Genomic DNA, 12,006 nt, shown 5'->3' on the forward strand with positions numbered 1-12,006 from the left:
GATTATCTAATATGGCATAGCTATTTTAAGAGAGATATATCTGGAGAAAGTATCAACATTATAAGTTTGTTTTAGATGATTTTGATCCTATGATGAACTTCCTATAAATAACATTTACTAACACTTTAGGCTTTGGCATTAGGTCAAAATTATGGTTTTAATTCATGTTCGCAGTGCAGTAGCAACAGCAATGAAGAAATGAAGTAAAGGGGAGAGGGGATATGAAAGACTGTGGAGGCTCCTTAAAGTAGACTGAGTTCCAACATATGGGATGGGTTAGAAGCAAAAATATGAATGTGAAATAGCTAACCTCCATCATTTTATTGTAAAGAATATACTGCAAGCAAGAGTCATACTTCCATCATAACAGTTAATCAGTTTGGATTCTTTACTAGAGATATAGTCACATTTCCCAAAAGTGAAGATGCAAGAGATTCATTAAGAACCTAGGTCACATGGGAAGAAGCAAGACAAGACACTTGAAATATACTAAATATATAAAGGGACCTAACTATATTACCACTCTTGGCCTGGATCTAATTTAGGATGCATGAGCACAATTCCCAAACTGGAAGAGTAGATCATTATAACTATTTTCATTTCCCCATAAATGTTACACATCACTAATGTAATAAAACTCTGAATATATGGAATATCTAGGCAAATTACAGACAGTAGATTAGAAGTTAACAGGGATTGGGGAGAGAGAAGAACAGAAAGTTATTGCTTAATGGGTACAGAGTTTGTCTATTTGGGGTGATGACAAAGTTTGGAACTAGATATTGGTGACTATAGTTGAATCAGTTCAGTTCAGTCGCTTAGTCGTGTCCGACTCTTTGCGACCCCATGAATCTCAGCACGCCACGCCTCCCTGTCCATCATCAACTCCCGGAGTCCACCCAAACCCATGTCCTTTGAGTCAGTAATGCCATCCAACCATCTCATCCTCTGTCGTCCCCTTCTCCTCCTGCCCTCAATCTTTCCCAGTATCAGGGTCTTTTCCAGTGATTCAACTCTTCGCATGAGGTGGCCAAAGTATTGGAGTTTCAGCTTCAACATCAGTCCTTCCAATGAACACCCAGGACTGATCTCCTTTAGGATGGACTGGGTGGATCTCCTTGCAGTCCAAGAGACTCTCAAGAGTCGTCTCCAACACCACAGTTCAAAAGCATCAATTCTTCTGCGCTCAGCTTTCTTTATAGTCCAACTCTCACATCCATACATGATCACTGGAAAAACCATAGCCCTGACTAGACGGACCTTTGTAGTTGCATAGCAATGTGGATCTAATTAATACCACTTAGTTGTATATTTAAAAATGGAAGATCTTAGGTCATATATATTTTACTCTACAGTAAATGAAAACTTTTGACCATGTGTGGTTTATAAGTTCTTCAAAACTAACAGAAGTGAAGTGAAGTGAAAGTTGCTCAGTCATGTCCAACTCTTTGTGACCCCACGTACTGTAGCCTGCCAGGCTCTTTTGTTCATGGAATTCTCCAGGCAAGAATACTAGAGTGGGTAGCTATTTCCTTCCCTAGGGGATCTTCCCAACCCAGGGATTAAACTCAGACCTGTATTGCAGGTGGATTCTTTACCATCTGAGCCATCAGGGAAGCCCTTTTCATCACCCTAAACAGAAACTCTGTACCCATTAAGCATTAACTTTCTATTCTTCTCTCTCCCCAAAACTAACAGAAATTATAACCAATTTAGAACTGTATTTCCTTCATATGAAAGAATTCATTAATTCTGTACTTCAGATCACAAATGAGATATAAATATCCAAAGTTGTTTTTTTTTTTTTCAGAAGACGAATTTGGAAAATGTGAAATATGACTTAAGAACAACAACAACAAAAAATCAAAACAAGCTTACTTTAATTGGTTCAGGTTGCATCACTGGTGCAGGCATAGCAATGGCACTTGAAGCATAAACCTGGGGATACGTTGCTTGAACTCCATGATCAGAATAAGGCTAAAATAAAAAAAGAAAAAAATATTGTTTTATTAATTAAAAATATTTATTCAGTATTACAATTTTATAGGCATTTTGCTACACAATGGAGAAACACAGATGAGAAACACATTCTCTATATTTAATTATAGACTGGTCTGGGACAGACTAGTCAAAATGTATGACATTTTGCATAGAGATGTATGGGGGGAAAGAAAGTCCTATGACACATGAATAGGGATGCATGGGGAACAGAAAACAATTAATGTAGCTTTAGAAAGTTGAGGAGGTGGTCAGGGGATGTTTTCTGGTGGAGTTTATGCTAGAATTTGAAAAATTAGGGAATGAGGTAGGAGTAGTATATGAAAAGGTAGAGGCAACTAAGAATACGTATATTTGTATGTTGTTTGGTATGGCTGGAAGGAAGAATATACACTGACTGATAGCTGAAAGGTGAGGCAGTAGAGTAACAGATGGGAAAGAGATCAAGTAAAAGCAGATTAATGGCTTGTCCAACAGATGGTGGCACCATTCACTGATATATGGAATAAAAGAAAAGCAAGTTTGATGTTTATGTAATTGTGTGGAGGTTAGAGGGAAGTTAAGTTTGTAACACAAAAATTTTGAGGTATTTACAGGACTTCTACTAGAGGTATATAGTCAATCAAAAGCTGGATGGCTCTAAAGAAGCACTAAAAAAACTGTGAACTAAATATTAATTAAAATTAAGATAGAAGGTACAAACTTTCAGTTATAGCTAAGTTAAGTACTAGGGCTGTAAGGTACAACACAATAAATGTAATTAACACTGCTGGATGTTATATAGGAAAGTTGTCAAGAGAGTAAACCCTAAGACTTCTCATCACATACAAATTTTTTCCTATTTCTTTAATTTTGTATGTGATGATGGGTGTTCACCAAGCTTGTTGTGATAATCATTTAGTGATATGTATGAATCAAATCATTATGCTGTACATCTTAAGCTTACACACTGCTGTATGTCAATAGCCATGTTAGAAAAGTAAAAAGAAACAAGTAAAATTAATTTCCAGTAATAGATTTTATTTAAACCAACATATTAAAAATATATCAGAGTGTACTCAACATAAAGTCAGTGATAAATTTTACACTCATTTTTCACACTATATCATTAAAACTTGGTGTCTTTTTCGCACTTACAACATACCTCAATTCTGACTAGCCATATTTCAATAGCTGCATGTGGTAATGGCTATTGTTGTACTGAATAGTACAGGTCTAAAATTCAGAAGTGAGGCTGGGGCTAGAGACATGAGTATGGATGAACATCAGTGAGTATGTAGGGTGAAAGAATGAAGAATCAAAAAAGAAATCATGGTAAAGTAATTAGACCCCAACTAAAATAAATAAATTTATAAAAAACAACAACAAACAAACAAACAAACAAAAGACAATGCATCTTTCAAAAATAAAAAACTGAGAAAGAAGAGAATTTCAATTCCCGAAGGAAAAAAAAAAAAAGAAATCATGGGGAGAAAAAGATCAGCTTACATAGGAAAATAAGTGGAGGTAAAAGGATTGCCAGAACAGAGCAGTGTCATGGAGCCAAAGGTAGGAAGAGTTTCAAGGAGCATATTCAATGTCTCTGAGAGGTCAAGTAAGACTGAAAAGAAAAGGAAAATATTTGGCAATTAGGGAATCACTAAAGACCTTTATCCTTAGTGAACCGTGAACTTCCAGATGTTCAAGCTGGTTTTAGAAAAGGCAGAGGAATCAGAGATCGGATTGTCAATATCCGCTGGATCATCGAAAAAGCAAGAGAGTTCCAGAAAAACATCTATTTCTGCTTTATTGACTATGCCAAAGCCTTTGACTGTGTGGATCACAATAAACTGTGGAAAATTCTGAAAGAGATGGGAATACCAGACCATCTGACCTGTCTCTTGACAAACCTGTATGCAGGTCAGGAAGCAACAGTTAGAACTGGACATGGAACAACAGACTGGTTCCAAATAGGAAAAAGAGTACATCAAGGCTGTATATTGTCACCCTGCTTATTTAACCTCTATGCAGAGTACATCATGAGAAACGCTGGGCTGGAAGAAACACAAGCTGGAATCAAGATTGCCGGGAGAAATATCAATAATCTCAGATATGCAGATGACACCACCCTTATGGCAGAAAGTGAAGAAGAACTAAAGAGCCTCTTGATGAAAGTGAAAGAGGAGAGTGAAAAAGTTGGCTTAAAGCTCATTGTTCAGAAAACTAAGATCATGGCATGTGGTCCCATCACTTCATGGGAAATAGATGGGGAAACAGTGGAAACAGTGTCAGACTTTATTTTTTGGGGCTCCAAAATCACTGCTGATGGTGACTGCAGCCAGGAAATTAAAAGACGCTTACTCCTTGGAAGGAAGGTTATGGCCAGCCTAGATAGCATATTTAAAAGCAGAGACATTACTTTGCCAACAAAAGTCCGTCTAGTCAAGGCTATGGTTTTTCCAGTGGTCATGTATGGATGTGAGAGTTGGACGGTGAAGAAAGCTGAGTGCCAAAGAATTGATGCTTTTGAGCTGTGGTGTTGGAGAAGACTCTTGAGAGTCCCTTGGACTGCAAGGAGATCTAAACAATCCATCCTAAAAGAGATCAATCCTGGGTGTTCATTGGAAGGACTGATGTTGAAGCTGAAACTCCAATACTTTGGCCACCTCATGTGAAGAGTTGATTCATTGGAAAAGACCCTAATGCTGGGTGGGATTGGGGGCGGGAGGAGAAGGGGACGACAGAGGATGAGATGGTTGGATGGCATCACTGACTCGATGGAGATGGGTTTGGGTAGACTCTGGGAGTTGGTGATGGACAGGGAGGACCGGCGTGCTGCAATTCATGGGGTCGCAAAGAGTTGGACACGACTGAGCGACTAAACTGAACTGAACTGAAGGACCTTTATCAAAGGTAGCTTCAGCAGAAAAGTAATGAAGCAGACTATAGCAGGTAAGGGGAGATGAGGTAGTGAGGCAGTGGAAATATTAAATATGGACTACTTTTTCAAGAGCTCCCCAGGTGGCTCAGTGGTAAAGAGTCTGCCTGTCAACAGAGGAGACACAGAAGACCTGGGTTCAATCCCTGGATCAGGGAGATCCCTTGGAGGAGGAAATGGCAAACCACTCCAGTATTCTTGCCTAGAAAAATCCCATGGACAGAGGAGGCTGGCAGGCTACAGTCCACAGGGTTGCAAAGAGTTGGACACAACTGAGCACGCACTTTCTTCAAGCTTGGCTTTGGAAGGTAGAAGAGAATAAGGGCATTGGTGGGGGCGTGTCACAGGATAGTAACTGTCTTCTACCAGGTGTTGGGCACTATAGCAAGAACCTTGTATTCTCATCTTTGCATCAATCCTGCAAAATAGATTTTCCTAATGTCTTTATTCTATTAATGTAGATATTATGAAAGCAACACTGTGAAGAGTGAAGTAATTACTCAAAGTAACATACTAGTAAATACTAGGTAAAGCTCTGAACCAATGGAGAGAAAATGTCTTAAAATATATGAGAAAAGAAGGAATGAGGTGGAATGAGGAATGAGGTCCCTGAGAAAAAGTGAAGTTATAGTATCAAGAGCAAAGAGTAGAAATAACCTTGAACAAGACAGGTTACTAAAAAAATGTAAGAAGCTAAGGGTGAGTCATGAGTCAGGTAAGTTTGTATGTTGGGGACTGGAAGCTGAGTTGGTTTCCACAAAGTGGTTTCTACTTATTCTGTGAAGTAGAAGGCACTATATTCTAAGAGTGAAGGGGGAAACAGTCATTGAAATAAGTGAGAAATAATTTTAATTTTTATTTTAGGAAAGCTAACTATCAAACTCGTAAGAATAAGCCCTGTGTTTTTATATTTTAGAGAAAAAAACATTTAAAATATAAACCACCCCATTCAATTAATTTATATATTAGACATACATCTTTTGCCAGAAAAAATGTTAAAAATATGCTTAAATCATTTTATATTGCAATATCATAAAAACGGTACAAGTTATAAGTTAACATGTAGTATTTCCAGAAAAATCTTATTAGATTCCACTAAACAGTGAAACATAACTTGGTAAGTTATCTGATGTCGACATTAAGACTATGGTTCAGTGCCAAAAGTAGATAATGGCTAAAAACATGATGTAAAAGCATTCTTAACTCATTGCCACCCTCCTTGAAAATCAGAAAACAAAAAGTACAAAAGATAGATTTTAAAAATGCCATCATCAAGTAAACACAGAAGTGCTCATGAATCCCAAATGACAAGGTAGTTCCGTTCAGTCGCTCAGTCGTGTCCGACTCTTTGTGACCCTATGAACCGCAGCATGCCAGGACTCCCTATCCATCACCAACTGCTGGAATCTACCCAAACCCATGTCCATTGAGTCAGTGATGCCATCCAACCATCTCATCCTCTGTTGTCCCCTTCTCCTCCTATCCTCAATCTTTCCCAGCATCAGGTGGCCAAAGGATTGGAGTTTCAGTTTCAACATCAGTCCTTCCAATAAATACCCAGGACTGATCTCCTTTAGGATGGACTGGGTGGATCTCCTTGCAGTCCAAGAGACTCTCAAGTCTTCTCCAACACCACTGTTCAAAAGCATCAATTCTTCAGCACTCAGCTTTCTTTATAGTCTAACTCTCACATCCATACATGACTACTGGAAAAACCATAGACTCAACTAGACGGACCTTTGTTGACAAAGTAATGTCTCTGCTTTTCAATACGCTGTCTAGGTTGGTCATAACTTTCCTTCCAAGGAGTAAGCATCTTTTAACTTCATGGCTGCAGTCACTATCTGCAGTGATTTTGGAGCCCCCCAAAATTAAGTCAGCCACTGTTTCCACTGTCTCCCCATCTATTTGCCATGAAATGATGGGACCGGATGCCATGATCTTAGTTTTCTGACTGTTGAGCTCTAAGCCAACTTTTTCACTCCTCTTTCACTTTCATCAAGAGGCTCTTTAGTTCTTCTTCACTTTCTGCCATAAGGGTGGTGTCATCTGCGTATATGAGGTTATTGATATTTCTCTCAGCAATCTTTGATGCCAGCTTGTGCTTCATCCAGCCCAGGTTTCTCATGATGTACTCTGCATAGAAGTTAAATAAGCAGGGTGACAATATACAGCCTTGACGTACTCCTTTTCCTATTTGGAACCAGTCTGTTGTTCCATGTCCAGTTCTAACTGTTGCTTCCTGACCTGCATACAGGTTTCTCAAGAGACAGGTCAGATGGTCTGGTATTCCCATCTCTTTCAGAATTGTCCACACTTTATTGTGATCCACACAGTCAAAGGCTTTGGCGTAGTCAATAAAGCAGAAATAGATGTTTTTCTGGAACTCTCTTGCTTTTTCGATGATCCAGCGGATATTGGCAATCTGATCTCTGATTCCTCTGCCTTTTCTAAAACCAGCTTGAACATCTGGAAGTTCACGGTTCACATATTGCTGAAGCCTGGCTTGGAAAATTTTGAGCATTACTTTACTAGCACGTGAGATGAGTGCAATTGTGCAGTAGTTTGAGCATTCTTTGGCATCGCCTTTCTTTGGGACTGGAATGAAAACTGACCTTTTCCAGTCCTGTGGCCACTGCTGAGTTTTCCAAATTTGCTGGCATATTGAGTGCAGCACTTTCACAGCATCATCTTTTAGGATTTGAAATAGCTCAACTGGAATTCCATTACCTCCATTAGCTTTGTTCGTAGTGCAGAATGCCTGCCAAATGCTATGCAATTTGCACCAATATAAGGGAGGATTCTGAAGCCTGAGGAAGGTTATAGATTTCCCTGAAAGACCTATTTAAAGACTCGTTAGAGTCTCAAGTGTAGGGGTGTGTCAGACCAAGGCAGAAGCAGGAAAGATCTCCCACAGAGAAGGAGAAATCACATTTTCACTATTTTGTGATCTACTACCTTGCATTATAGCTGAGGAACAGTGCTGGAGATGAAGCAGGGTGAGAGTGGAAAGTGAAGTAACACTTACTACACCTTCATACAGAAAATCTCTGAAAAAAGAGACTTTGCCAGGAGCCAAATGATCTCCAGAATGCTAAAAACTCAGGGAAGAACATCTCAAGCAGGCAACATAACAGACTTGGTGGTAGGATGTTTGAGTCAACAGAATGCTTCTCCCACCTTGCATTTCAGCAAAAAGCTAGTCTCATTTAAAGAGAAGATGGGAAGGAAAAGGAAGCAACCTTAGGACTCTTCTCATCCTCTCCAACTCTATCAAGGGAAAAGCAAATAGGGTGAAAAAAGAAAAAGATGAGAAATCATCTCAGAGAATAGTAGAAATGTTCAGATAAATAAAATTCTTTTGATCTTAAAGAAATTACAATAACATGATTGCTAAAAAAGTGCTTCAAAAAGAGATTTTAAGCCAATAGACAACATTTACAAGCAATGATGTAAGCAAAGTGGCAGCCTGGGATAAAAAGAAGATAAAAATAAAACAGCAATGAAAGCTTCATTAGTCATAAGAAAAAGTAGACTAAAAACAATGAAAAATATTCATGATTGTCTCAAAAAAACATGTAAAACATTAAAAATTACCATGATAAATGAAATTATGTCAGAGATGATAGATATGAAAGATAAAAAGAGATCTCAACATATGCATAAATGAATGGTATTCCTGAGGAAGAAGAAAAAGAATTGGAATACAAAAATTTTTTTTGAAGTTCTAACAGGAAAAAAGAAGCCCTGAAATAAAAACGAGTCTGAGACTCAAAGGAGCAAACCGTGTCCCAGGAAAAATATTTTAAAGTCTGACAAATTTCAAGACATATCCTGGGGTAAAGTGATTTCAAGTTAAGACAGACTTTTCAGACATGCAGGAAGAAAAAGCAAATTACGTATAAGAGGGAAAGTCAGGCTGGCTTCAAACTTCTTTACAACTATACTCAACACTAGAGAAGAGTAGATTAGAAGTTATAAGAGAAAAAAGCATTGTTATGGGTTGAATTGTGTTCTCTGAAGACTTATGTGTTGAAGTCCTAACACTATGTCAGAGACTGACCTTATTTGGAGAGAGGGTCTTTACAGAGGTGAGCAAACTGAAGTATGGTCATTAGGGTGGAACCTAATCCAAAATGAGTGGTATATTTATAAAATTGGGAAACTTGGACACAGAGACAGGAAAGACAGTGTGAAGACAAAAGGAGAGGATGGTCATATATATAAGCCAAGAAGAAAGGCCTGGACTAGATCCTTCCCTCAAAAGCCTCAGATGAAACCAACTCTGCCAACATCTTGATTTTGGACTTCTAGACTCCAGAACTATGAGACAATAAATTTCTCTTTTTAAGCCATCCAGTTCATTGTACTTTGTTCAGGCAGCCTTAGCAAAGTTATACAAGTATGATGCAGCTATTTTATAGTTAGTTTTAATTTCTTCCAGATTTATAGACAACAAATATGTTGAACACACAAGCATGTAAGAACTCAAGAGTATAGCACATGTAAGCCTTCTTTAAGAGAATGCTTGTAGATTCAGTCAACAAAGTGATAAATGGAGGGTGAGATGAAGACTGGATAAATGATAGCAAAAGTATTTATACTAAACATTTAAGATTCAAAATTGTGGAAGCTGCTATTTCAGAAAAATTATAATGTTATAAACTTCAGTAATAATAATAAATACACTCAAATTGGGAGGTCGTTATTTATTTCCCAGTCTTTCACAACATATTTAAAACATACCATGTACAGTTCCTGGTACATAGATGATGAGGTTATTAGTAACAGTTGGCAAATATAAACACATGGAAGATAATATTTACAGTTTTTAGTTATAAATTTGATTTACATCTGTGAAGGAAGAATTTTAAAGATTTTTTTCTCCTTTAATTTTTATATGCTTTTAACTGACAATGTTAGTAATAAGACAGGACAGGCAAACCAGAAGAAAGAGAAGCACTTATCTTACTCTTTCAAGGGGACTGAGTCAGGGATAGTGTAGTAAACAGCTGAGTTGAGGAATGATTCAGAAATAGTCAGTGAATAAGTCTAAGATGAAGCATTCTTAGATATAAAAAAGGGGAAGAGATGTGAATAAATCAACGAAAACATAAGATGTTCAACTTCAATGAGGGTCTTGAACAAATATTTTTAGAAAAGGAAAGGAAATAAATGTTAAAATGAAGTGGTTATGGATATATTACTTTGTGTGAGACTAACATATACCTCTGGAATTGAAGCTTCCATCAGAGACAGCGGAGGAGGAACACATCCACCATCTTGTGCAATTTCCACTGGTTGATAAATGACCTCAGAAGGTTGCAGGTATAAGAATGGAGTAGAAGAGGCAGGAGACTAAAACACAAAATCATGTTTCTAATTAAAATCAGATTAGTTATTTCAATTAAACCAAATGACTTACATAACACATGAGAGAAATACTGGTTTCACATTTTCACATTTTTCTAAAGTTGTTTTTAGGGACAACACAGAAGTATCTTAACAACAAACTAGGAACTCTAGGTTGCTATAAACTCCAATTATGTAGATATTATTAAATCACTTATTTATCACTTATAAGTACTAAAAAGTTCTTAGCACTTTAAAAGCTCATAAATAAATTAAGACAATCATTAAGATAATTATTAAAGGTTGTAATACTATAATCTATGGTATTTAAATTGGCATTAATTTCACATGCTACCAAAGTAATACTCAAAATTCTCCAACAGGCTTCAATAGTACGTGAACTGAGAACTTCCAGATGTTTAAGTTGGATTTAGAAAAGGCAGAGGAACCAGAGATCAAATTGCCAACATCTGTTGGAGCATAGACAAAGCAAGAGAATTCCAGAAGAACATCTACTTCTGCTTCATTGACTATGCTAAAGCCTTTGACTATGTGGATCACAAAAAACTGTGGAAAATTCTTAAAGAAATGGAATACCAGACCACCTTACCTGCCTCCTGAGAAACCTGTATGCAGGTCAAGAAGCAAAAGTTATAACTGGATATAGAATAACAAACTGGTTCAAAATTGGGAAAGGAGTACATCAAGGCTGTATATTGCCACCCTGTTTATCTAAAATATGCAGAGAAAATAATGCAAAATGCTGGGCTGGATGAAGCACAAGCTGGAATCAAGATTGCCAATAACCTCAGATATGCAGATGATACCACCCTTATGGAAGAAAGTGAAGAAGAACTAAAGAGCGTCTTGATGAAAGTTAAAGAGGAGAGTGAAAAACTTGGCTTAAAACTCAACATTCAAAAAACAAAGATCATGGCATCTGGTCCCATTACTTCATGGCAAATAGATGGGGAAACAATGGAAAATGTATCAGAGTATTTTCTCGAGCTACAAAATCACTGTGAATGGTGACTGCAGGCATGAAAATTAAAAGACGCTTGCTCCTTGGAAGAAAAGCTATGACCAACCTAGACAGCATATTAAAAAGCAGAGACTTTACTTTGCCAACAGAGGTCCGAATAGTCAAAGCTATGGTTTTTCCAGTAGTCACGTATGGATGAGAGTTGGACCATAAAGAAGGCTGAACACCGAAGAATGGATGCTTTTGAACTGTGGTGTTGGAAAAGACTCTTGAGAGTCCCTTGGACTGCAAGGAGATCAAACCAGTCAATCCTCAAGGAAATCAGTCCTGAATATTCATTGGAAGAACTGATGCTTAAGCTGAAACTCCAATATTCTGGCCATCTGATGGGAAGAGCTGACTCACTGGAAAAGACTTTGATGCTGGGAAAGATCGAAGGCAGGAAGAGAACGGAATGACAGAGGATGAGATGGTTAGACAGCACTACCGACTCAATGGGCATGAGTTTGAGCAAGCTCCGGGAAATGGTGAAGGACAGGAAAGTCTGGTGTGCTTCAGTCCACAGAGTTTCAAAGACTAAGACATGACTGACAGACTGAACAAATGTCTCTTCTCAGCTTTCTGACTTCCCATGAAGTGGGACTTGTCAAACGAAGTTTCTGGTGGTATACCACTTGTTATCAAAAGTTGAGAGATGGAATATTCATTTAGAAACATAAATAAAACTGAAGCAAAATCTGAAATGAAGCTAGAAAAA

General features: G+C 37.8%; 1 protein-coding gene across 7 annotated transcripts in view; it reads right to left on the minus strand.

Annotated features, from left to right (window-relative positions):
* Positions 1-12,006, minus strand: part of BOLL (boule RNA binding protein) — a 61,545-nt gene that overhangs the window by 12,040 nt on the left and 37,499 nt on the right. For all 7 annotated transcript variants that reach the window (XM_081581576.1, XM_081581579.1, XM_081581578.1 and 4 more), the window contains 2 exons: positions 10,145-10,273; positions 1,879-1,977 (listed from right to left, as the gene is read on the minus strand). In XM_081581576.1, coding sequence (XP_081437702.1) covers positions 1,879-1,977; positions 10,145-10,273 — 228 coding nt within the window. The remainder of the gene's footprint in view (positions 1-1,878; positions 1,978-10,144; positions 10,274-12,006) is intronic.

This window comes from Giraffa tippelskirchi, chromosome 3, assembly GCF_054371585.1.
Source record: "Giraffa tippelskirchi isolate mGirTip1 chromosome 3, T2T-mGirTip1v1.2.pri, whole genome shotgun sequence".
Lineage (NCBI taxonomy): Eukaryota > Metazoa > Chordata > Mammalia > Artiodactyla > Giraffidae > Giraffa > Giraffa tippelskirchi.